Raw genomic sequence first — 25,662 nt, 5'->3', positions numbered from 1 at the left:
ACGTGCTTTCGAACTGCTAGGTTGGCAGAAGGTGGGACAAGTAACGGGAGCTCACCCTGTTACGCGGCGGTAGGGATTCAAACCTCTGAACTGCCGACCTTTCGATCGACAAGCTCACCATCTTAGCCACTGAGCCACCACATCCCTTCCAAAAAGGGAGTTTAGACATGTAAAAAAAAGAAACATTTTCACAATTGAGAAGCCAAAAAGAGGGGTGCGTGCCAGAGAAATAGGCAGCAGATAAAAAGGTACTTTTTAAATATTTTTTTAAAAAAAAAAAACACCCTCAGGAAACACAATTGCCTCAAAGCTGTCACCAAGAACCCGATGGCCTAGAGGTGGAGCTCTTGCCTCACAATCAGGAGGTTGTGAGTTCCATCCTAGGTAGAGGCAGATGTAGAGTCTCCTGCTTGGGCAGGGGGTTGGACTAGATGACCTGCAAGGTCCCTTCCAAATCTGTTAAATCTGTTAAATATTCTGCATCTCTGAATGTCCGGCTGAACTCCAGGGAGCACTTCTGACGAAACCCGTCTTGAAAGGAGCTGTCAAAAAATCTGTGGTCGTTCCATCTGCAATTGACGGATTGCCTCGGAGATGGAAGAAGCGCTTGTGAAAATGCAGGTCTGGTGGAAGGGGTTAATTGGGTAATCATTCTCTAGGATGGTTGTGATCCCCACAGTGGCCACAGTCAATTACAGGGAAGGGGTGGGTCTAGCAGAAAGGGGGAAAAAAAAGAAGACTCGTGCTGTGAACACATGCGTCTCTTTCGACAGTATCCAGCTTTCTCAATGTCTTGTTAGGGACCATGTTGCTTAGACTACTTTGGACTTATCATTCTGTAGGGGCAGCTGTAGGACAGCTCTCTGGGATAACTTACGGTCTGTTTGCCAAGACTCGCTTCCTTTTATCCCCGAATGGATGCTTAGTGGGAAAATTATGCAGCTTGTCGTAGAACCCCGCTTCGGGAGAATAAAGGATGGATATCTTTAACAACAGTCTGATTGAGCTCAGCGCCAATATCTCTGCCCTCTTCTGTGAACTCCAGTTGGAGAATTATACCAATTTTTGCTTGAATCACTCTCCCCGGACTTTTAAAGGTGAGTGCTTATCCAAAAAAAAAATAATAAGAAGGAATCTACTGGAATTATTTTTACTAGGAATACTCACAGGGAATCATGACCCAAAAAAAAGTATAATAATTTAATATTACATATTATAACTGCAGCTAGAAATAGTGTACGCCCAAAGCTAGAAGAATAATATTATGCCACCAGAGGAAAATGTGATAAGAAAAATTCTAGTGTGCGCTGAGTTGGACAGACTACAAAAGACATAAAAGATAAAGGAGAAACAGAGTATTATATGGTATAGAATGAATGGTATAAAATGGTTAGAGGATAGATGTCAAAGTTAAGAAACGATCAAATGAAGAAGAGTTAGGAGTTAGAAATTAGTAATAACTCTGTACAAATAGGTACGACACAAAATGAATGATTGCAATCTAGTATGTTAATATGTTAATATATGTAAAAGATAATGAAACCACATGTATAGATAAAGGAAAATTGATGTAAGGGGGAAAAAGGGATATATAATGAATGTATACCGAAGCAGAAATGCTGTAAAGAAGAAAACTCTCAAAACTTTTAAAAAACTGTTTAATAAAAATTATTTTAAAAAAAAAGAAGAAGAAGAAGGAATCTACCGGTAGCTAATCTAAAGTAAACAATTCGTGAAGGTTTTCGAGTCAGGCCGTGTGAAAAGTGACATTTGTGGATCAGGGAAAAGAGGAAAAGGAGGAACAAAGTCCATTAATGTTCGGCTTAAACCACCAGACATGTTAAAAGTTGCAAGGCAGGATCGAAAAGATCTAAGAGAATTAAGTTAAAATATTCAAAGGAACCCTTCGAGGGCTACTCTGAAAGGTACGTGGGAGGAATTAACCACTCCTGTTAAAACATGCAATTATGTATTAGTCTCCTGCTGTCTAAATTAGAATCACAGCACTAGAAGAATGGTAAAACTTTATAAAGTTTAGCTGCATCATGGTGCAATAAGCAGAAATAACGTTTTCCAAGCCTAGAAAATCAACGTCTTAAAAAAACATAGAGCATGTTACAAAAATAAAATGAAAAGCAATCGAAGGAACACATAGGCTGATAAACTGTATTTTTGAGGGTGATGAAAGCAACCAGAGATAGTCTGGAGGTTGCCCTGGACTCTGTATAACAGAATAACAGAGTTGGAAGGGACCTTGGAGGTCTTCTAGTCCAACCCCCTGCTTAGGCAGGAAACCCTACACCACTTCAGACAAATGGTTATCCAACCTCTTCTTAAAAGCTTCCAGTGTTGGAGCATTCACAATTTCTGGAGGCAAGTTGTTCCACGGACTGATTCTTCTAACTGTCAGGAAATTTCTCAAGTTCTAGGTTGCTTCTCTCTTTGATTAGTTTCCACCCATTGCTTCTGGTCCTACCCTCAAGGTGCTTTGGAGAATAGCTTGACCCCCTCTTCTTTGTGGCAACCCCTGTATAAGATTACTGCCCCTTCTTTTGTTAACTTTACCAGCGTTATCCTCCAGTTCCATTAACTTAGAATGTCATAGGTTTTCAATTCTTTGGGGAAGAGAGACAGAAAACTGAGAGCAAATATAAAATTTCCAATCAGGCAGGCAGGTAGGAAGGAAGGAAAGAAGGAAGGAAGGAAGGAGAAATAAGAGGAATAGAGGGAGGGAGAGGGGAAGGAAGGAAGGAAGGAGAGATAAGAGGGAGGGAGAGGGGAAGGAGGGAAGGAAGGAAGGAAGGAGAGATAAGAGGAAGAGAGGGAGGGAGAGGGGAAGGAAGGAAGGAAGGAAGGAAGGAAGGAAGGAAGGAAGGAGAGATAAGAGGGAGGGAGAGGGGAAGGAGGGAAGGAAGGAAGGAAGGAAGGAGAGATAAGAGGAAGAGAGGGAGGGAGAGGGGAAGGGAGGAAGGAAGGAAGGATAAGAGGGAGAGAGGGAGGGAGGGGAAGGAAGGAAGGAGAGATAAGAGGGAGGGAGAGGGGAAGGAGGGAGGGAAGGAAGGAAGGAGAGATAAGAGGAAGAGAGGGAGGGAGAGGGGAAGGAAGGAAGGAAGGAAGGAAGGAAGGAAGGAGAGATAAGAGGGAGGGAGAGGGGAAGGAGGGAAGGAAGGAAGGAGAGATAAGAGGAAGAGAGGGAGGGAGGGTAAGGAAGGAAGGAAGGAGAGATAAGAGAGAGAGGGGGAGGGAGAGGGGAAGGAAGGAAGGAAGGAAGGAAGGAAGGAAGGAAGGAAGGAAGGAAGGAAGGAAGGAAGGAAGGAAGGAAGGAAGGACCTGGAGAGCAGTTATAGGAGAGCAGCATCAAGAGAGACACGTGATTAGCCCTTTCTTCTATTTATCATGCTTCCCTGGTTTGAGCTAACTGGCGTTTCTCAGGATCTAACTGGAGAGAAATCAGTTGGAGCACGTCTACTTCATCTTTCCCCCTGCTTATGACTTCTTCTTCTCTTCAAATGTCACCTGTCCCCCTTCACGTCATCCTATTTTGAACCACTGGCCAACCTCACGCTTGGTACTCCGTAACTGCTGACGATCCCATTTTAGAAGCGAAAAGAAAACAGGCTGAGTGATGAAAATATCTCTACAAGCACATAGACATTATCAGTCATTAGCATTTATTTTGGGCCTGAATTTTCTGCCTTCTTTTTATGTTTTTTAACCCCTCACAAAGTCTACTGTTATTAAAAGTAGCAACCATCCATATCAGGTTAAAATTATTGCTTGTCTTCATAGGGCAGCGATGGCTAACCTTTTTGCCATCATGTGCCAAAAGCGGGGGGAGTGCGGGGGGGGGGGGTCGCACATGTGTGTGCCCACACCCATAATCCTATGTGCCTCACCCCCGTGCATGTGTGTGCAACCCCTCCGTGCTTCCTCCGCTTTTGGCACGCGATGACACGATGGGCCCAGTAGGCCCGTTTTTTGCCATCTCTAGGCTCCAGAGCCTTTCTAGGAGCCTGGGGAGGGCAAAAACGGCCTCCGCCCCCCACCGGAGACCCTCTGGAGGCCAGAAATGGCCTGTTTCCTGACTTCCAGTGGGCCCAGAAGGCCCGAAAACTGAGCTTGTGTGCCCACCAATATGGCTTTGCGTGCCATAGATTCGCCATCATGGTCATAGGGTTTCATGTTACCAAATAATCCAGAAAAGTTATACAAGTAGTCCTCAATATATCTCAATATATGTACAGGTTATGTAGTATAACATCGCTTGTTTAGTGACCGTTCGAAGTTACAGCGGCACTGAAAAAGTGACTTGTGACTGCTTTCACACTTACGACCATTGCCGCGTCCCCATGGTGACATGATCAGAATTCAGCCGCTTGGCAACTGACTCATATTTATGACCGCTGTAGTGTCCTGGGATCATGGGATCATCTTTTGTGACCTTGTGGCAAACAATGTCAACGAGGAAGTCCGATTCACTTAACAACCATGTTACGAATTTAACAACTGCAGTGATTCACTTAACAAATATGGCAGGAAAGGTCATAAAACAGGGGGGGAATTAACTTGTCTCACTTAGTAACATAAACTTGGGACTCAGTTACAGTCAAAGTCGATCAGTATCAATCCATGTAGAGTTTTTCATTGGCCAAATCAGACAGATTGTAGCAAAGAGGGACATTGCTCGTGGGTTTTGGAGAGGAGAAGACCTCTGACAAATGCACTGTGCTGGCAAATAGAAAGAAACGATGGGTGGGAGCAATGATGTGAAAAGACCCTTTCCTCCAAGTAATTGTAGGCGCCCCACTCTTAAGGAGGACTCAGAGCAAGCTACTCGTGATGGAGGCATTGCTTGCCTCACTGCTTCCATTCTACAGTAGTGGCCAAAATTGTGGAAACCTTTTTGGGAAAAGTGTATTTTTGACGTTTGATAGCTAATAACACCGTTTTTATTTATTTTTTTTGGAGTTTCAAGATAATCCTATTCCACTGCTGGAATAGCCTGGGAATGGCCCAGATCTTAACCCAATTGAAAATCTATGGAGCCGACTAAAGAAACCTGTTAGTCAGAAGCGACCCAGCAATAAAACCCAGTTAATAGAAGCCATCATTCAATCTTGGTTTCACATTATAACAGCTGCAGAACTCAAAGACTTGGTTCACTCCATGGGAAGACGTTGTTAAGGCCGTCATTCATGCTAAAGGTTACCCAACTAAGGATTAACTGACATGGGGATCATTTTTGTATATCTCGTTTTTTCTATGGGGATCATTTTTGTATATCTTGTTTTTTCTACGTGTTTTACTTTTCTTCTTTATACTGTAACTGCTATTCTAATAGCAAATCCTTCATAAAAGTTATTGCGTTACATTTTTGATTAAATGATCTTTCCATTGATATATAATTTTATGGCACTACTCCCCAAAAAAAGTGGTGTTATTAGCTAGTTTTAAAAAATACACTTTTCCAAAAAGGTTTCCACAATTTTGGCCACGACTGTAGCTTGCAAGTCTCAGTGAGAAAAGCCACATCTTTTTTAAAGATAAAACCTAGAAATATTGGGTCTTTATTCTCCACGCATATCATCTCCCATGTAGAACAGGGATGTCAAACTCACAGCCTGCAGCCCGGATGCAGCCCGCATGGTGGTAACATCTGGCCAGCGGGGCCGGCCTGGATATAGCAAAGGAGCGACCCGTGGTGCCTCTGCTAGCAAAAATGGTGCGTGGGGCTTCTCCGCATCCCGTTTTCGGCCTGGACGGCCTCCTGCAGCACCCTGCTGGCCAAAATGGGGTGCGGGGGCACCCTGTTTTGGCCGGTAGGGTGCTGCAGGAGGTGTTTCACACACACCCTTCAGCTGATCCGCGAAGGAGAACTACAATGCTGATCCAGCCCTCAAAGAAATTCAGTTTGACACCTCTGATGAGGAAAGAAAGTGTCAGGTTTTGAGGTTGTCTCAAATAAATTGCATTTCAAACAAAGTCTTTGAAGGAAAACTCCTATTTATTAAGCACGACATTCTAAATCCCGACTCCATCGAAGCCAACACTGACTTCCGGACCCAAAACCCTCCCTTTCCGTTCCCCACTCCCCTGCACTCATTGGCCATCTTCCCAGTCATTCTACCCCTAATCTACTGCTCCAGCTCAAAGGAATTTCCCCCTCCCATCCCATCTCCTAGGAGATATTATCTCCAGGGAAAATAAGTAGGTGAAAAGTCAAACGTCCCTTTCCAGATGTGTCCGCTTCTCCTTCTTATGTCAGCACTAGAGTAAATGCAGCTTGAAGTGCTGACAGAAAGAGCTTCTACCCCTTAGCATGACGTTAGCATGTGATTTTCCACACGATGCTTCTTTCGACTCTGATGATTGTGCACTTTACCTTGCAGAATTGGACCAGACGGTACGGATCTTCCTCTATTCCTTGATTTTTTTACTCAGCATCCTGGGGAATACCCTGGTGATCACGGTGCTGATCAGAAACAAAAGGATAAGGACGGTCACCAACTTATTCCTGCTGTCGCTGGCCATCAGCGACCTCATGCTGTGCTTCTTCTGTATGCCTTTCACTCTGATCCCCAACCTCCTAGAGGATTTCATTTTCGGCAGCTCCCTCTGCAAAATTACCAGCTATTTCATGGGTGAGTCTGCAGAATTGTCCTTGTTTTGCTAGGTGTCAAACTCAAGGCCCAGGGGCCTGGATCCGGCCTGTGGAGTGCTTAGATCTGGCCTGCAGGGCCAACCTGGAAACAGTGAAGGATCGGCCCCCGGTGCCTCTGCCAGGGAGGGCTGTATGCGGTGCTCTCGAGCTCCATTTTCGCAGGCAGAGGTTGCAGGAGGCCATCGCAGTTTAAAACAGAGCTCGCGAGGCAGTGGTGGGTTCCTCCCGGTTCGGTCCGGTCCGGTTCGGCTGAGCTGGTAGCGGTGACGATATGACATCACCGAACCGGTTCTCCCACCCCCCCATCCCCCCACGTTATTCTTACCTTTTATTTGGTCCCACCCCCAATCTATTGCTGCCTCCTGAGTCCCAGCTGATGACTAGAGGGAAAAAAACTGTTTAAACTCTTGCCATGGGGCTTCAAAGGGCCGTCCTACAGCTGATCAGTGTTAAAAGCAAACAAATGAGTCGGGTCATATGTGAGAGGACTGGTTGTAAGTGCGAGGACCTTCCAGAAATGACTCTGACCAGCTAGCCACGCCCACCTAGTCACATGACCTCCAAGCCACACCCACAAAATAAGCCACGCCCACAGAACCGGTAGCAAAAAATTTAGAACCCACCCCTATCGCGAGGGCCCCAGGTGGCACTCCCAAGCCAGGGGTGAAAAATCTATTTACCTTCCCTACTGTTTCGGCTCTTCCTCTATTCCTTGAATTTTTTTACTCAGCGTCCTGGGGAATACCCTGGTGATCACGGTATTGATCAGAAACAAAAGCATACGGACACTCACCAACTTATTCCTGCTGTCGCTGGCCATCAGTGACCTCATGCTGTACATCACATGCGCACGTGGACCCTCTGCACATGTGCAAACCCTTCTGCGCATGGGCAGAGGGTAAAAAACAGGTTACTTCCTGGTTAAAACCTGATTAAAAGGTTTTTACAGGAAGTAACGGCAACCGGGCGGGTGAGTGGAGTCTCACGCTGTTGTCACTACCGGTTCTCCAAACCACCCGCCGCCATCACTACCGGTTTGGTCGAACCGGTCCGAACCTATAGCATTACACCCCTGTCCCAAGCTCCATTTTCACTGGCAGAAGATTGCAGGAGGCCATCGCAGCCGAAATGGAGCTCAGAAGCCCGTTTTCGCTGGGAGAGCGCTGGGGCCACCACAACCACCCCCGACATGAGTGAAGTCAAGCTGGCCATGCCTGCCCTGGCCACGCCCAAGGTCAAACACAATTCTGATGCGGCCCTCAATGAAATCGAGTTTCACACCCCTGCGCTAGGGAGTTATTGTCAGCTCCACAATTATCCATCTTGAATTGTTGAGTAAATAAACATGGCATCTTCTAACGGATTATAGGTAGTCCTCCACTTACGGCCACAACTGACCCCAAATTTTCCACTGCTAAGCAAGGCAATCATTCAGGGAGCATTGCCCCATTTTAAGGCCTTTTTTTTTGCCAGAGCTGTTAAGTGATTCATTGCAGTTATTAAGTTAGCGACACGATGGTTAAGTCAATCTGGCTTTCCCATTGACTTTGCTTGTCAATTGGTCGCCAAAAGTGATCACATTTATTTATTTATTTATTTTTCAGATTTCTATACCGCCCTTCTCCTTTTGGACTCAGGGTGGTGAACAGCCAAATATAAAACATTCATACACAAAAGTTAAAATAGATTTAAAATAATTAAATAAAATTTGGCCCATACTTTAAAACATTTCAATTAAAATCAATATCAATTTTAAAACCAGCCATAAAATCAGGACAGCCCGGCTAACTGAAAAAAATAGGTTTTAAGGGCCCGACGAAAAGTCCGGAGGTCTGGGATCACTCGTATCTCTGGGGGTAGATTGTTCCAGAGGGTGGGTGCCACCACAGAGAAGACTCTCCCCCTGGGGGTCGCCAGCCGACATTGTCTGCAGACGGCACCCTGAAGAGGCCCTCTCTGTGGGAGCGAACATTGTATGACATTGCAACCGTCATACATATAGGCCAATTGCAAGCATCCGAATTTTGATCACGTGACCATGGGGAGGCTGCAGTGGTCATAACTGTGAAAAACGGTCATAAATCATTTTTCCCACGCTGTCCTAACTTCAGTCATTAAACAAATGGTTGTAAGTAGAGGAGTACCTGTACTCACATGCCCAAGAAGGACTTGTCAGTCATTTGTGTAACTCTGTTGGGCTCTTCTAGCAAATCCAAAATGCACAGCTGCTTCTGACTTACCTCCAGAATGAGTAGGAGAAACAGCTACTCGAAAGAGAAATTTGTGGTTGATGTGGAATTTTGAGGTAGGAAATCTCAACCCTTTTCTATGCTTCCTATATATTCATATAACTACCAATGGCCGAGAAGCAGAGGTCGGCTGCTACCAGTTCAGCCGGTTTGGAAGAACCGGCACTGTTCTGTCCTATATCACTGTGTTTTTTAAGCCGTGCGTAAGCGCGGAAGGTGAGCGTGCTCACGTTTTCAGTGCTGGGCAAACCGGTTGCTACAACCAGCAGCATCCCACCACTGCCGAGAAGGAACACCTCAGCGTCTTCACCGATCTCCTGAGGGTTTCCCAAAGGACTCCGAGCTTCCCTCGGAGAAAATTAGATCATCACCTGGAAAATATGGAGATCCGTATTTCCCAACCTGGTCAATGGTTGGAAATGCAACCTTCCAAGTCAACTCCCGGGATTGTTTTGTGCAATCATCTAAATCGGTTCTTAACAAGCTTGGATCGTCAGAGGCATTTAAAAGAAAAAAAGCCTCTGCCGATCAGGCAACTCAGCTGGGATCGTCAGAGGCATTTAAAAGAAAAAAAGCCTCTGCTGATCAGGCACCTCAGCTTGGATCGTCAGAGGCATTTAAAAGAAAAAAAGCCTCTACTGATCAGGCAACTCAGCTGGGATCGTCAGAGGCATTTAAAAGAAAAAAAGCCTCTACTGATCAGGCACCTCAGCTTGGATCGTCAGAGGCATTTAAAAGAAAAAAAGCCTCTACTGATCAGGCAACTCAGCTGGGATCGTCAGCGGCATTTAAAAGAAAAAAAGCCTCTACTGATCAGGCAACTCAGCTGGGATCGTCAGAGGCATTTAAAAGAAAAAAAGCCTCTACTGATCAGGCACCTCAGCTTGGATCGTCAGAGGCATTTAAAAGAAAAAAGCCTCTACTGATCAGGCAACTCAGCTGGGATCGTCAGAGGCATTTAAAGAAAAAAAGGGTTTTTTTTTAAAAAAGCTTTTGACGATCCCAGCTGAGCTGTGCGATCATCAGAGGCTTTTTTTTTTTTTTACTTTTAAAAGCATTTTTTGGGAATGAAGAGGTTGTAGAAAAGTAAAACAAAAATGATTGTGCGGCTCAGCTGCGCATGGGGGGGGGGCAGGGATTTTTGCTACCAGTTCTCCGAGTTGCCCGCCTCCATTGCTACCGGATCAGGCGATCCGGTCTGAACTGGGAGCATTTCACCCGTGTAATAAGTCCAATCAGGCTTTTGAGTGCATGCACTAAAATAACCCCCCCCCCCAAAAAATAAGCCCTCCCCGAAAATATTTAAATGCATGCACAGCTGGTCCCCGCCATTTCCTCTGGTTAGGGTTTGGGAGACAGAGCTGGAAATCAGGTAAGATGGCAAGAGGAGCCCCGTCTTCTCCACACGCCCCAAAATAATAAGACCTCCCCAAAAATAAGGCCAAGTACTTATTTCGGGGTTCAAAAAAATATAAGACAGGGTCTTATTTTCAGGGAAACACGGTAGTCCTCGACTTAACAACTGAGCCCAATATTTCTGTTGTTAAGTGAGACATTTGTTGAGTGACTTTTACCTCATTTTATGACCTTTTTTGTCACAGATGTACCTGCACTGTACAGGAAGATCATCCTATCTTCCTAGGAAAAAAAAACCTGTAATAAAAACCCAAAGGCAAAGTCCCTTTTCAGAAAAAAGGGAAACACTTTTGATGAGACAATAAATAAAGACAGTAGGGTATAAAAGTAAAAATCAACAACTCAGAGGTAATTGCAGATCTAAAACCCTCAAAAGAACAAAAGACATTTCCCTCCCTTGGTGATTGCCATCAGAAAGGCAATTTGAGGATATATATCAATATGACATTTATAGCAACGTCAACATTTTGGAATGTATAATATAGGAGAAGACACAATTTGTAGGAATTATAGCCACAAATGACTCGTTCACTCTCTCAACACTTTGACCGTCGTTTAAATTTTATGTCTTCAAACTGCGGTCTGTCAACATGGAAAATTATACTTTTTCATATATCTATTTTTGCTGAACAAAGCTGGTTTTCTTTCATTCATGACCCTGAAAAGAAAAACGGCATCTCTTATGACAGTCAATATCATAAACCGAATTTTTCTCGTTAATCGAAACATAAATTAGGACGAGTTTCTATCCACTTTTTTCCCTCACATTTGCGTGTAAGAAAAACGGCTGTCAGTATGTTTCAGGCACCTATCATTTGAGTCCTGGACATCTGGATTGTGTAATATTTGATTAGATTATGGCCGTCTGATTTTGTGAAGCCTTTGAATAAATATTAGTCTCCTTCTGCTGATTTATTTGGTAGATAACTCATTTTAGGAGATCCCTACATAGACAAAAATTGTGATGTTATACAGAGATGTTGTCTCGGTCCTCAAAGAGAAGGAAGTTTTTTGTTTTTTTTTAAAGCTTCCAAAAGATACCAGTCTGTCACACAGTCATTTCAGTGACGATTGCTGGTTATAAACCTGGAACAATCCTAACGACTCTCTGCAAGATTCATTTCTTAAAGGGCACGCTAATGATCTTCTAGATCATGGGTCCTCAAACTACGGTCCGCGGGCCACATGCGGCCCGCTGAAGCAATTAATCCAGCCCACGGAGCACCATGAGGTTGCCCCGCCCATATTACCCCACCCCACACCCCACCCCCTTCAGCATAGCGCAGGACTTGCCTTCGGGAGCCCTGCGGGCTGGAATCAAAAGGTAAGCTCAACAAGAGAAGGAAGACTTACCGTAGCTACGGTAAATCTGTAAGTTCAAAAATAAGAGCTCATCTGGTAAATACAAAAATGCAGTGACATATCATCTATCTATCTATCTATCTATCTATCTATCTATCTATCTATCTATCTATCTATCTATCTATCTACCTATCTATCATCTATCTACCTACCTACCTATCTACCTACCTACCTATCTATCATCTATCATGTATCTATCTATCATCTATCTATCTATCTATCTATCTATCTATCTATCTATCTATCTATCTATCTACCTATCTACCTATCTACCTATCTACCTATCATCTATCTATCTATCTATCTATCTATCTATCTATCTATCTATCTATCTATCATCTATCTATCTATCTACCTACCTACCTGTCATCTATCATGTATCTATCTATCTATCTATCTATCTATCTATCTATCTATCTATCTATCTATCTATCTATCATCTATCTATCAATCATCTATCTATCTATCTATCTATCTATCTATCTATCTATCTATCTATCATCTATTTATCATCTATCTACCTACCTACCTACCTACCTACCCACTTATCTATCTAGCTATCTATCTAGCTATCTAATCTAGCTATCTAGCTATCTCCTAACTGTCAAGGTCTGTGCTTTCACTATTCACTTTCTTTGTTCCCACAAACTACATTTTCAAAATCTGTGCAAGTACTGTAACTTTAGCATTCTAAGCATACCTTCTTCACTCCAATGCAACAAGAGTTAAACAACAGTTTAGCTAAAACCACAGTTCTTGATTGTCTGAATTGGCCACGTCCACTAACATGTTCATTACAAAACATTCCAGGGATGCAATCAGAGAGAATAAAAGCAAATTCTTTGATCCTGCGTGATCAAAGCCCCACACCTTTTTAACAAACATCGCATATACATAAAAAGGGGGCGTGGCTCAGTTTGCTGAGTTGCATCGCTATCCTTTTATTGACCTGCTCCTTCAACAGGGCCAACTTGCCACGCCAATTGCCAATTCGCTGCAGGACAACTCGCCAGAGGACAAGAGTTACACAAATATCAAAGAAACAGTAGAACAGAATCATTCAAGAAGAGATGCAAAAACGGACAGAATGAAATGTGAATGATAAGCCCTCAAATATTTCATTTATTTATTTTTAATAATTAAATTGAATTGTTAAATTGCTCTGCGGCGAGTTGGCCATGGTGAGTTGGCCAAGACAAGTTGGCAGTGAGTTGGCTGGAGTGACTTGTCCCATCTCGCGTTCAAGGTGCCTGTTGGAATTTTCCTGAGTTCAATTTATATAGGATAGAATAGTGCATACGTAGTATCCAGGGACACAGTGGCAGGTAGAACCAATGGGAATGGTTGCACCAATGAGAATGGAGCAGAATGAAAACCAATATTCAACATTTGGGACAAAACAAATACCTTTAAAGATCTCAAAAATTGAGCTTAGAGGTCAATTCTTTTGAAATGGTAGGAGAAGGAGTGTCAGAATCTGGGGGGAGAATGAAAAGAAGGACCAGACAAGAATCCCTGCATAGTCACAAACAAACTAAGTCCGACCCCGCCTCCCCTTTGAGTGCTGCTGAGCCTTATCTTAACTCCGAGCAGGTGCCAATCATTAGTTGAGGAGATTCCCATGCACAGGCATGAGTAGCAATAAATCAGTTGGTTTTTTTTAAATTTGATTTATATGCCGCCCTTCTCCGGAGACTCAGGGTGGCTTACAATGCGTTAAGCAATAGCCTTCATACTTTTGTATATTTTTACAAAGTCAGCTTATTGCCCCCACAAACTGGGTCCTCAATTTACCTACCTTAGAAAGGATGGAAGGCTGAGTCAACCTTGAGCCTGGCAAGATTCGAACTTACTAATTGCAGACAGTTGGAGTTAAATTACAATGCATTAGTCTGCTGAGCTATCCAGGCTCTAATTGGATCTTCACACGTGGACCTCATCTTTTGTGCCTGACAGATCTCAAGGAACTGAAATGATTTCTTTGTTCAATAAGCTACTCGTCCAATGATAGATAGTTCCTGAAAACAAACAGATGAGTCTTAATAGGCTTGAAGTCACAGCTCTGTCTGATCCATCAGTCAGAGGGACCCATAATCAGCCATAATCTCCCAATGGCCTAATGTTCTTAACAGCACATTATCTTCCCATAATCATATATTCAAAGTATTAGACCAAAACATCACATGGAAAATGGAGGGTGAAGCTGAATTCAAAACCTTGAATTGAATCTTCCATTTTTCATCCAATTTTTCATCTGTCTATAGAACATCTTAACAAGGGATAACCATTGTTGTCTACGACCCATAATTGCAGCCATAAATTAATCTGGTCGATATGATCCAATTGACATCTTTCTGATTGATTTGGGGATGGTAAAACTGTACGTTGTTCTGTTACTCCTTTGAGGTGATACTACCTGAAAAAATTATTATTATTATTCCTCGTCATCATGAAATGAGAAACAAGATAAAACAAATAAGTCAGGGGTCAGCAACCTGCGGCTCTGGAGCTGCATGTGGCTCTTTCATCCCTCTGCTGCGGCTCCCTGTTGCCGGTTGGCTCCACAATTGATAGGGCTTTCGATTAGGATAGGTAGAGGAAAAAGGATGCCTCGCTAGGGGAAAACTCTATGGTGGGGAAACTGGACATCCGGTTGGCAGAGGAAAAAGGATGCCATGCTAGGAGGAGACTCTATGGTGGGGGAACCGGACTTCCGGTTGGCTCCACAATTGAATGGGAGGCTTCCGGTTAGGACTGTTGTGGCTCTTTGAGTGTTTAAGGTTGCCGACCCCTGGTCTAAGTGATACATCAATTTGATTGAGGCAATAGTAAAATACATAGTCGGGTTTAGTCTGATTTAGTTTAGTTTAATCTTAGTTTCCTGTTTTAACTTGGAGCCTTCTTTCTTAACCTCCGTTTCTGTAAGAATCTTTCCTGTTACGCAGGGAATGGAAGAATTGTAATTATTAAAAGAATTGTAAAAATGTAAGAATGTAATTATGTTAAGAATGCATATCAATCATCTCATTAAGTAGTTTCCCCCTTCCCTCCCTGCTCTTTGCTTATTTGTTTCAGGGAAGAGATTTGCTGAAAATAGTCTTTGCATTAACCTTTTACTTTCAGAAGACATTATTGCTTTCTTTGACTTTTGAATTACTTTCCACAAATTCTGGAAATGTAATTTGGTAGTCGCTGCCAAAACAGCTGATCTGTCTTACTGTGAAAGACCTGGTGAAAATTCATACTCTGCTTGCCCAAAATCTTCTCCATAGAAGCATTGCTTCGAAGCAGAGCTGGGATCCTAAGGAAATTATATTGCAATAGTGAAATCGCTAATCTCCATTTTGTTTCAATCTTGTTTTCACCGAGTGGTTAAAAAATGTTACTTAATTGGAGAGGTGGGTGGGAAGGAATTGCATTCTGTTGCAAATTGGATTCTGTTTTAAATTGGACGTTGTATCCAGAGGTGGAATCCAGCCGGTTCGGACCAGTTCACCCGAACTGGTAGCAGAAATCGCAGGTGGGCCCACCCACCTGCCCCGGCTCTATGCCATCCTATTTAGGTACATTTTTCAGGCCAAGCACATGTGCAGAAAGCAGGCGCACATGCGAACTGGGCGTGCGTGTGCAAGAAGCGAGCATGTGCACGTGGGGCGAACTGGTAGTAACATAATGTGAAAACATCCTCTCTCTTTCCTCCAACCTAGCCTTCACTGGTTTTATGTGCCACGAAGTGCCAATTTTTAAAACACTGATGGGAGTTATACACTGTTCTTCCCCAGCTACGGACCACAAAGAACGCAGCACACACGAAGTCTGTACAAACCTTAGTTTACTAATTAAGGACTACTACTTAGTAGTTGTTCAAACACAAGTACAGTTTAAATCAGTCTTTTCTGAACAAGGGCTGTTAATTTAACTTCATTAACAGCCGACAAGAGTCCAAGGAATAATAACTTAATTCTGAGGCACAGTCTTTCAAAAAACCGTAAGCTTACTGTGTTTGGCAGAATGCCCAGAAGCAATTTGCAGGAAAAATGACAAGAGAGAAGCAAGAGCCGATCAGACATTTCTGGAGTCAATACACGAAGGAATATGAACGAAGTTGTTTTCTGCAAATTGCCTCGGTCGTCGTCATTCCTTAAATAGGCTAGGGGAGTGGCCAATTAGCTCCAAGCCTTACTCTCGAGGAGACCTCCTCCTGAGGAGCGATTCCTGCCTTTTGGTAGCTCTGCGCGCCCATTCATTGAGAAGAGGCTCCCCCTCTTCTTCCTCTTCACTTATGGGAGCTTCTGGAGGTTCTGAAGGCCCTGGCTGAATCCCCGCCTCTGGCACCAAATCTTCTCCGGCCTCCTCATTGTCTGACTTGGGTGCCAGCTGCACAGGCTGCTGGCGAATCACCACACCAGCCTCCTCACTGTCACTGTCAGAATCAGTGAGCTGCACAGGCCGCTGGCGGGCCACAACATACTCCAAAACACCAAGTTTCCAATCTCTGTGTAAGCCCTTCCTTGTCAGGTGTGAAGAATCAGGACCACGTGTTAAATTCCAGTTATTGCTCAAGCTATACATTGGAACCTAGTCAACTAATGGGTCAACATAAAATTAGCGCTAGGTAAGAGTTAATGAAATTCAAGAGGGGCAAGACCTGGCTTGCTTATGGCAGGGGTGACAAACTCAAGGCCCAGGGGCCAGATCTGGCCTGTCAGACCCTCACTGGAAATAGCAAAGGACCGCCCCACTGTGCCTCTGCCAGCGAAAACGGAGCTTGGGAGGGCTGCGCGCAGCCCCTTCTCGGAGTTGGTTTTTGCTGGCAAAAGGCTATTGAAGCAAACTAAAAATAAAACAAAAGGAGAAATGTTTCCCCTTTTGCATTTGAGCATGCAAGAAGGGACAGGAGAGGAGAAAGGGAAAGAGGGAAGGCAAAGAAAACAATGGGAAGAGAGCAAGGAAGGAAAAATGAGGAAAGAGGGGGAAGGAAGTTGAGAAAGGAGAATGACAAGGGAAGGAAAAAGATGAGGAAGGGAAGGGAAGGGAAGGGAGGGAGGGAGGGAGGGGGGAGGGAGGGAGGGAGGGAGGGAGGAAGGAAGGAAGGAAGGAGATCATAATGAGAGTGAGGGAGGGTCTGAGGGAAGTCCTGCCTAGCACTTGGCCACCACAGGTGCCCCCAACACAAGTGATGTCGAGTTGGCAATGCCCACCCTGGCCATGAGAAGTGATATGGAAGGAAGGAAGGGAAGGGAAGGGAAGGGAAGGGAAGGAGGGAGGGAGAGAGGGAGGGAGGGAGGAAGGAAGGAAGGAAGGAAGGAAGGAAGGAAGGAAGGAAGGAAGGAAGGAAGGAGATCATAATGAGAGTGAGGGAGGGTCTGAGGGAAGTCCTGCCTAGCACTTGGCCACCACAGGTGCCCCCAACACAAGTGATGTCGAGTTGGCAATGCCCACCCTGGCCATGAGAAGTGATATGGAAGGAAGGACGGGAAGGGAAGGGAAGGGAAGGGAAGGAGGGAGGGAGGGAGGGAGGGAGGGAGGAAGGAAGGAAGGAAGGAAGGAAGGAAGGAAGGAAGGAAGGAAGGAAGGAAGGAAGGAAAGGAAGGAAGGAGATTATAATGAGAGTGAGGGAGGGTCTGAGGGAAGTTCTGCCTTAGGACTTGGCCACCACAGGTGCCCCCAACACGAGTGATGTTGAGTTGGCCATGCCTACCCCGGCCATGAGAAGTGATATGTCTTCAAAGAAAAACAAAGGAAGTCCAGTTGCCTCTTGAAAAAGAACCTTTGGGACAACCGCAACCTGGATGACTGAGAATCTCCATAGATGTTGAGAATTGTAGTGCACCAGAACCTGGAGCACCACCACAGGTTCCCATCTAAGAGTTAGAACTTAAATTGGCTGTTACTAGACACACAAGACTCCTGCGAGTCCCTTGGACTGCAGGGCGATCCAACCGGTCAGTCCTAGAGGAGATCAACCCTGACTGCTCTTTAGAAGGCCAGATCCTGAAGAGGAAACTCAAATACTTTGGCCGCCTAATGAGAAGGAAGGACTCACTGGAGAAGAGCCTAATGCTGGGAACGATTGAGGGCCAAAGAAGAAGGGGATGGCAGAGAATGAGGCGGCTGGATGGAATCACTGAAGCAGTCAGTGCTTAAATGGACTCCAGAGGATGGTAGAAGATAGGAAGGCCTGGAGGAACATTGTCCATGGGGTCACGATGGGTCGGACACGACTTCTCAACAAATAACAACAAAAATTTGCGGGACCGCCTTCTGCCGCTGATAGCCTCCCACCGACCAGTACGCACCCACAGAGAGGGACTCCTCAGGGTGCCGTCAGCCAGGCAATGTCAACTGGCGACCCCCAGGGGGAGGGCCTTCTCTGTGGCAGTTCCTGCCCTCTGGAACGATTTGCCCCCGGAGATAAGAAGGATATCGGATCTCCGGGCCTTTCGCCATGCCCTGAAAACTTTTCTTTTCCATCAAGCAGGGCTGGCGTGAAACCCCCCCCTCTTTTTTTTTTAGCCTTTTAAATTGTCAATGGGTTTTAGTTTGAATGTTTTAAAATTTTGGACCAAAGTCATATAATTCTTTTAAAAATTTTAAATTTTGTATTGGCATGTGTTTTAGTTCTGGCTGTGCACCACCCTGAGTCCACTAGGAGAAGGGCGGGATACAAATTGAATAAAATAAATAAAATAAAATAAAATAAAAAGACACATCAGCTGCTGCACTGCCTTCATCTGTCTTGGTTTTAAGATTGTAAAAAATGAGGCCAGTAATTTTCTTCTTCTATTTCTGCTTTCCTACCCACCTAGGTGTCTCAGTGAGCGTGTCAACTTTTACCCTGGTGGCCATCTCTCTTGAGAGGTATAGTGCCATATGCAAACCCCTACAGTCTCGGGTCTGGCAGACCAAATCCCACGCCCTGAAGGTAATTGCGGCCACATGGGTTCTGTCTTTTGTCATCATGACGCCATACCCAATTTACAGCACCCTGGTGCCCTCAGCGCGTCCTAACAGCACCACATCCAAGTGTCGTACTAATTGGCCAAGCACAGTGATCGGGCAGTCCTGGTAAGAGTGGAGCACATTGATCCTTGTTTTTTTGAAGGCATTTGTCTTAATCTATCCAATTATGGAAAGCGCAATGATTTGTGATTTCGGTGGAACCAAAATAAGTGTAATTTATTTATTTATTTGTTTGTTTGTTTTAATTTGTATACCGCCCTTCTCCAGCGGGACTCAGGGCGGTGAACAGCCAGAATAAAAACAGAACATACAAAATTTAAAAAAATAATTAAATATTTTTGGCCACAATTTAAAACAACCCAATTAAAATCAATTCAATTTAACCGAAACGGATGGGATCAAGCCAGCCCGGCTATGTGAAATAAATAAGTTTTCAGGGCCCGACGAAAAGTCCGGAGGTCTGGTATTGTGCGTATCTCTGTGGGGAGGTTGTTCCAGAGGGCGGGCGCCGCCACAGAGAAGGGTCTCCCCCTGGGGGTCGCCAGCCGACATTGTCTGGCGGACGGCACCCTGAGGAGGCTTCTCTGTGCGAGCATACTGGCCGATGGGAGGCTATTGGTGGCAGAAGGCGGTCTTGTAGATACCCCGGCCCTAAGCCATGGAGCGCTTTAAAGGTGGTCATCAACCGGAAGACCACTGGAAGCCAGTGCAGCTTGCGCAGGAGAGGTGTCACATGGGAGCGCCCTGTCGCTCCCATAATCCTCCATGTGGCCACATTCTGGACCAGCTGGAGCCTCCGGGTGCACCCCAGGGGGAGCCCCATGTAGAGAGCATTGCAGTAGTCCAGGCGGGAGGTGACGAGTGCCTGAGTGACCTTGCGTAGGAAGGCCCAATCCAGAAAGGGACGCAACTGGCGTATCAGGCAAACCTGATAAAAAGCCCCCCTGGCCACAGCTGTCATACCATTGCAATAACAGTTGATGTCTTGATTACAACATTAACTGTATAACTACAGCACAATGTTGCACATAAGTAGTAATCAATTATTCTCTCTCTCTCTCTCTCTCTCTCTCTCTCTCTCTCACACACACACACACACACACACACACACACCCTTCCACACCAGGGGTGAAATGCTCCCGGTTCGGACCGGATCGGCCGATCCGGTAGTGATGCGGCAGGTGGTTCGGAGAACCGGAAGCAAAAATCCCTGCCCCCCACCCACCCACCCACCCATGCCCACCCAATCGCCCGGTCGCCTGCTTGCCACTTCTTTTAAAAAATGCTTTTAAAAGGTTAAAAAAAGGCTGGGACGATCAGAAGCTGAGCTGCCTGATCGTCGGAGCCTTTTTTTGTTTACTTTTAAAAGCATTATTTTTAGGTTGTAAAAAAAATGCTTTTAAAAGTAAATAAAAAGATTGCGCGCCAGAGCTGATCACCCATGCACTGTTCTATTTACCCCATGCCTCCTTTTGGCATGCACTGTGCGCACCCCCACGTGCACCTTGCATTTGGTGCGTGGTGTGCACTGTGCACGCACATGCTGAGTGTGCATGCACAGCCAGAGAACCGGTAGTAAACCAGTTCAGATTTTACAAACATTCATTACCAAGAGCCTTGGTGGTGCAGCGGACTAAAGTGCTGTTAAGTAGCACTTAGCTGCCAGCTGCCTGCAATTACTGCGAGTTCAAATCTCACCAGGCTCAAGGTTGACTCAGCCTTCCATCCTTCCGAGGTAAGTAAAATGAGGACCCGGATTGTGGGGGCAATAAGCTGACTTTGTATAAAAAGGAACACCGCTTAGGGGGGGCCAAAAAGCCCTACTAAGCAGGTATATACAAAAGTATGAAGGCTATTGATTAACGCATTGTTAGGATAACTGTATTTATCATCTATCGATGAAGATTCTCTGTCATCCAGGTAGAGTTGTCTGGAAGTTGAGTCATGGCAAATGGACTTCTTTTCTTTTGTTGGTTCAAAAATGTTTCACAGCTTCTCCAAGTAGTTTTTTCAATCAGAGCAAATTGGTTAGAGGGAACCAGAGGCTTGTATTCAGCCGGTTCAGACCAGTTCGCCCGAACCGGTAGTGGAAATCGCGGATGGCTCTATGCCATCCTATTTAGGCATGTTTTTGAGGCTGGATTCGTGCATGGCAGGTGCGCGTGCAAGCAAAGCGCCTGCGAGGAAAGCTGGGCACATTTGTGGAAGGCAGGTGCATGCGCAAACCGGGCGCATGTGGCCACAAACCGGACATGCGCACACGCAGCGAACCAGTAGCAGGGATAGGTTCTACTTACCTTTATTACCGGTTCGCAACGGGGCCGCGTGCACGCTCACTTCGCTCATGTGCACGCATGCTCTTCTGCACATACGGAGAAGCGTTTTCATGACGTCAGGGTCAGTGGGCACAGCCTCCCGCCGGTTTTACTACCGGTTCTATAGAACCGGTGCGAACCGGGGGCAACCCACCACTGACCGGTAGTAACATAATGTGAAACCTGAAACCTGGAGAGAACCCCAGGGTGGTTGCATTTCTCGCCTAATCCGAACACGCTTGTTAGGTGAGTAGGCAGAGTGCTAAGAGTGTTAAATTTGGCCTCCCTGGAGAACATGTGAAGTGGTGTTGACCTTCCTGGGCATTGATGCAAGAGCAGCATTTAAAAACAGGGAACAGATTGTGTTTGAGGCCTTCCTCTCTATTCACTTAAAAGAAATCCGACACTCTTTTGAGGATCACGGAGTTCACATTTTGGATAGAGTAGATCAGGGGTGTCAAACTCGATTTCATTGAGGGCCGCATCAGGGTTGTGTTTGACATTGGAGGCCGGGTGGGCAGTGTGGGCATGGCAAGATTGACGTCAATTGTGTTGGGGGCGCCTGTGGCGGTCCGAGGGCTCTGCCACCAAAATCGGAGCTCAGGAGGGCAAACGTGATGACTTTCTGCAACCCTCTGACAGTGAAAACGGAGCTCAGGAGGGCCGCGTGCAGTGTCAGGGGGTTGCAGGAAGCCATCACACGGCCCTCCCGAGCTCCATTTTTGCTGGCAGAGGGTTGCAGGAAACCATTGTAGTCTCCTGAGCTCTGTTTTTGCTGGCAAAGGCACCACGGGCTGGTCCTTTGCTGTTTCCTGAGCGACGGCGCAGGCCAGATCTAAGGACCCTGTGGTCTTGATCTGGCCCACGGCAGTGGCGGGTTGCCCCCGGTTCGGACCGGTTCGCAAGAACTGGTAGTAAAACTGGTGGGAGGCCCCGTCCACCGCCCCGGATGTCGTCATTGACGATTTGCGCATGCGCGATCCCATTACGAACCGGTAGTAAAGGTAAGTAGAACCCACCCCTGGCACGCGGGCCTCGAGTTTGACACATATAGTAGATAGATGGCCTGAGAGAGGAGTGAAGGAATCCATTTAAGGTAGTAAAGCCTTCACTCAGTGGTGGTGGACATATCTGGGGAACCTCTTGTCAACTGGCTAAGACCGAAGAAGCTACTTGGATAAGCAGCAAAAAACCTTTCGAACCAAAAAAGAAAAGAAAATCATGTATTTATCAATCACCATGCATTTATAATAACTTTTAAAAATCACACATGTTCTAGCATTCATTTGACTGTATTCTGATTTATTTATCCCTAAAATGAAGTCCATGAAGACCTCCCATCTCAAAGAGAAATATCCGCACCTAAAATTACTACTCTCGTTTTTAAAACACAGTCTAGTGGTGGTAGAGGCTTGTTGGGAATCGGGTTTGCTGAGAGGCGGGTAGGAAAATGTGATTTTTTTTTTTCCTGGTGATCTAAATCTTGCTTGTGGCTTTCCCAGGTATATTTTGCAACTCCTCATCCTTTTCCTTATCCCGGGGATCGTAATGATGATAGCGTATGGATTAATCTCCCTGGAGCTCTATAGAGGGATAAAATTTGATGCGAGCAACAGAAAATCTTCTCGAGGTAATCTGGACAACTGAACTGATCCATTTGCTTTCTGTCTTAGTGGCTTGTCATGTTCAAGCACAAACAGTGATATGTCTATATCTATGTATCTCTATCTACCTCTCCCTCCCTCCCTCCACCCCCCCTCTCTCTCTATCTATCTATCTATCTATCTGCTATCTATCATCTATCAATCTATCTCTATCTATCTATGCTATCTCTCTCTCTCATCTATCTTATCTATATCTATCTATCTATCTATCTATCAATCTATCAATCTTCTATCTCTATCTATCTGCTATCTCGCTCTCTCTATCTCTCGCTATCATCTATCTTATCTATATCAATCTATCAATCTATCAATCTATCAATCTATCAATCTATCAATCTATCAATCTATCAATCTATCAATCTATCAATCTATCTTCTATCTCTATCTATCTATGCTATCTCTCTATCTCTCTATATATATATCATCTATCTTATCTATATCTATCAACTATCTATCTATCTATCTATCTATCTATCTATCTATCTATCTATCTATCTATCTATCTATCTATCTCTATCCAGCTATCTATGCTATCTCTCTCTCTCTCTCTCTCTCTCATCTCTTATCTATATCTATCTATCAATCTATCAATCTATCAATCTATCAATCTAGCAATCTAGCAATCTAGCAATCTATCTTCTATCTCTATCTATCTATCTATCTATCTATCTATCTATCTATCTATCTATCTATCATCTCTCTATCTCTCTATCTATCTCAATCTATCATTGATCATCTATATTTTTCTATCTATCTATCTATCATCTATCTATGTATCTATCTATCTATCAATATCAATTTATCAATCTATCTTCTATCTCTATCTATCTATCTATCTATCTATCTATCTATCTATCTATCTATCTAATCTATCAATCTATCAATCTATCTTCTATCTCTATCTATCTGCTATCTATCTCTCTATCTCTCTATCTCAATCTATCATCGATCTTATCTATATTTATTTATCTATCTATCTAATCTATCAATCTATCAATCTATCAATCTATCTTCTATCTCTCTCTCTCTCTCTCTCTCTCTCTCTCTCTCTCTCTCTCTCTCTCATCTATCTTATCTATATCTATCTGTCTGCCTATCTATCTATCTATCTATCTATCTATCTATCTATCTATCTATCTATCTATCTCTCTCTCTGGGTGACTTTGGGCCAATCACCAGGAGACTGGGAGTTCTAGTCCACTTTTAGGCATCAAAGCCAGCTGGGTGACTTTGGGCCAATCACCAGGAGACTGGGAGTTCTAGTCCAGCCTTAGCCATGAAAGCCAGTTGGGTGACTTTGGCCAATCACCAGGAGACTGGGAGTTCTAGTCCAGCCTTAGCCATGAAAGCCAGTTGGGTGACTTTGGGCCAATCACCAGGAGACTGGGAGTTCTAGTCCAGCCTTAGCCATGAAAGCCAGTTGGGTGACTTTGGCCAATCACCAGGAGACTGGGAGTTCTAGTCCAGCCTTAGCCATGAAAGCCAGTTGGGTGACTTTGGGCCAATCACCAGGAGACTGGGAGTTCTAGTCCAGCCTTAGCCATGAAAGCCAGGTGGGTGACTTTGGGCCAGTCACTCTCTCTCAGTCCAACTCACCTCACACGATTGTTGCGGTGGGAGAAAATAGGAGGAGGAAGGAGTATTGTGTACCTTCACCACCTTGAATGATTTGTAAAAAAAAATAATGAAGGTGGGATGCAAATAAGTCAAAATAAAACAAAGTTTTAAGTTCACCCCACGAGAATGACATTTTAGGGAAACCCCCGATTGTGAAGGAGGGAGGGGAGATGCCGTGGGAAGGATTACGGTTGGAAGCTAAGAGGCCAAATTGTTTCGAACGCTTAATGAGGGTCGGTCTCATCGATCCCGCTTTCCACCTGCAGAAAGGAAAGCTAGTGAGAGCAGCAGAGGCAGGTACGACGATGGGGATGGTTGCTACTTGAAGAAGAACAAGAAGCAGCAGCAGCAGATTCCCCTACGTCAACTTTCGTCCATCAGCTCCTGCAGCAACAACCAGAAGGTTGACCGTCCAAGGAGCAGCTCTTCCTCAGCCAACCTGATGGCCAAGAAGCTAGTCATCCGAATGCTGATTGTGATCGTGATCTTATTCTTCATCTGTTGGATGCCCATCTTCAGCGTCAACACCTGGAGGGCCTTTGACTCCATTTCTGCTCACCTCCTCCTCTCGGGAACTCCCATCTCGTTCATCCATTTGCTCTCCTACATCTCCGCCTGCGTGAATCCGATCGTCTATTGCTTCATGAATAAGCGTTTCCGCCTGGGTTTTCTTGCCACCTTCGCTTGCTGCGCCAAGCCACGCCCCCCAGTGGCCCGAGCGGAGATGGGAGAAGACGAGGAAGGAAAGACAACCAGAGCATCCTTCTCCAGGTATTCTTACACCCACATGAACATGGCTGTCCCTCTATGATTGGCAAGCCAGGAGAAGAAGAACATTGTAAGCGTTGCAACTCCTACCTTCACCCGCGTGCATCAAGCCCATCTAAAAATAGTTTGGTACTTTAGGATTTCTTGCTTAAGCTGGGATTTGGACTAAAAGACCTCTAGAGTCCCTTCCAATTCTGTTATTCTGTTATTACCATGTTTTCCCGAAAATAAGACTCTGTCTTATATTTTTTTGAACCCTGAAATAAGCGCTTGGCCTTATTTTCGGGGAGGTCTTATTATTTTGGGGCGCGTGGAGCAAGACGGGGCTCCTCTTGCCATCTTACCTGATTTCCAGCTCTGTCTCCCTAACCCTAACCAGAGGAAATGGCGGGGACTGGCTGCACATGTGTTTAAATATTTTCGGGAAGGGCTTACTTTCAGGGGGCGGCATATTTTAACGCATGCGCTCAAAAGCGCGATTGGGCTTATCATCAGGGGATGTCTTATTTTTAGGGGGAACAGGATATTTCAAAGACAATTGGGAGAGATAGGACTGGGAGATGAACAGCATACTCATCGATCAAAGATCTCTCCCCGTAGGATCCTCGAAAGGCCAGTTCAATAAATCCAGAGTCGTATTGCCATAA

The 25,662-nt window shown here is 45.0% G+C and overlaps 1 protein-coding gene across 1 annotated transcript; it reads left to right on the top strand.

Annotated features, from left to right (window-relative positions):
• The first annotated feature begins 778 nt into the window (after nt 1-778).
• On the top strand, nt 779-25,662 carry CCKAR (cholecystokinin A receptor). Its single transcript, XM_034411449.3, has 5 exons — nt 779-1,097; nt 6,390-6,641; nt 18,498-18,756; nt 22,469-22,596; nt 24,514-25,662. Exons 1-5 carry the CDS (start codon nt 977-979, stop codon nt 25,056-25,058), a joined length of 1,305 nt encoding a protein of 434 aa, XP_034267340.2. The 5' UTR covers nt 779-976; the 3' UTR covers nt 25,059-25,662.

Source organism: Pantherophis guttatus, chromosome 8 (assembly GCF_059756535.1).
Source record: "Pantherophis guttatus breed Tessera chromosome 8, ASM5975653v1, whole genome shotgun sequence".
Taxonomy (NCBI): domain Eukaryota; kingdom Metazoa; phylum Chordata; class Lepidosauria; order Squamata; family Colubridae; genus Pantherophis; species Pantherophis guttatus.
This window is presented reverse-complemented; position numbering and strand designations above follow the sequence as displayed.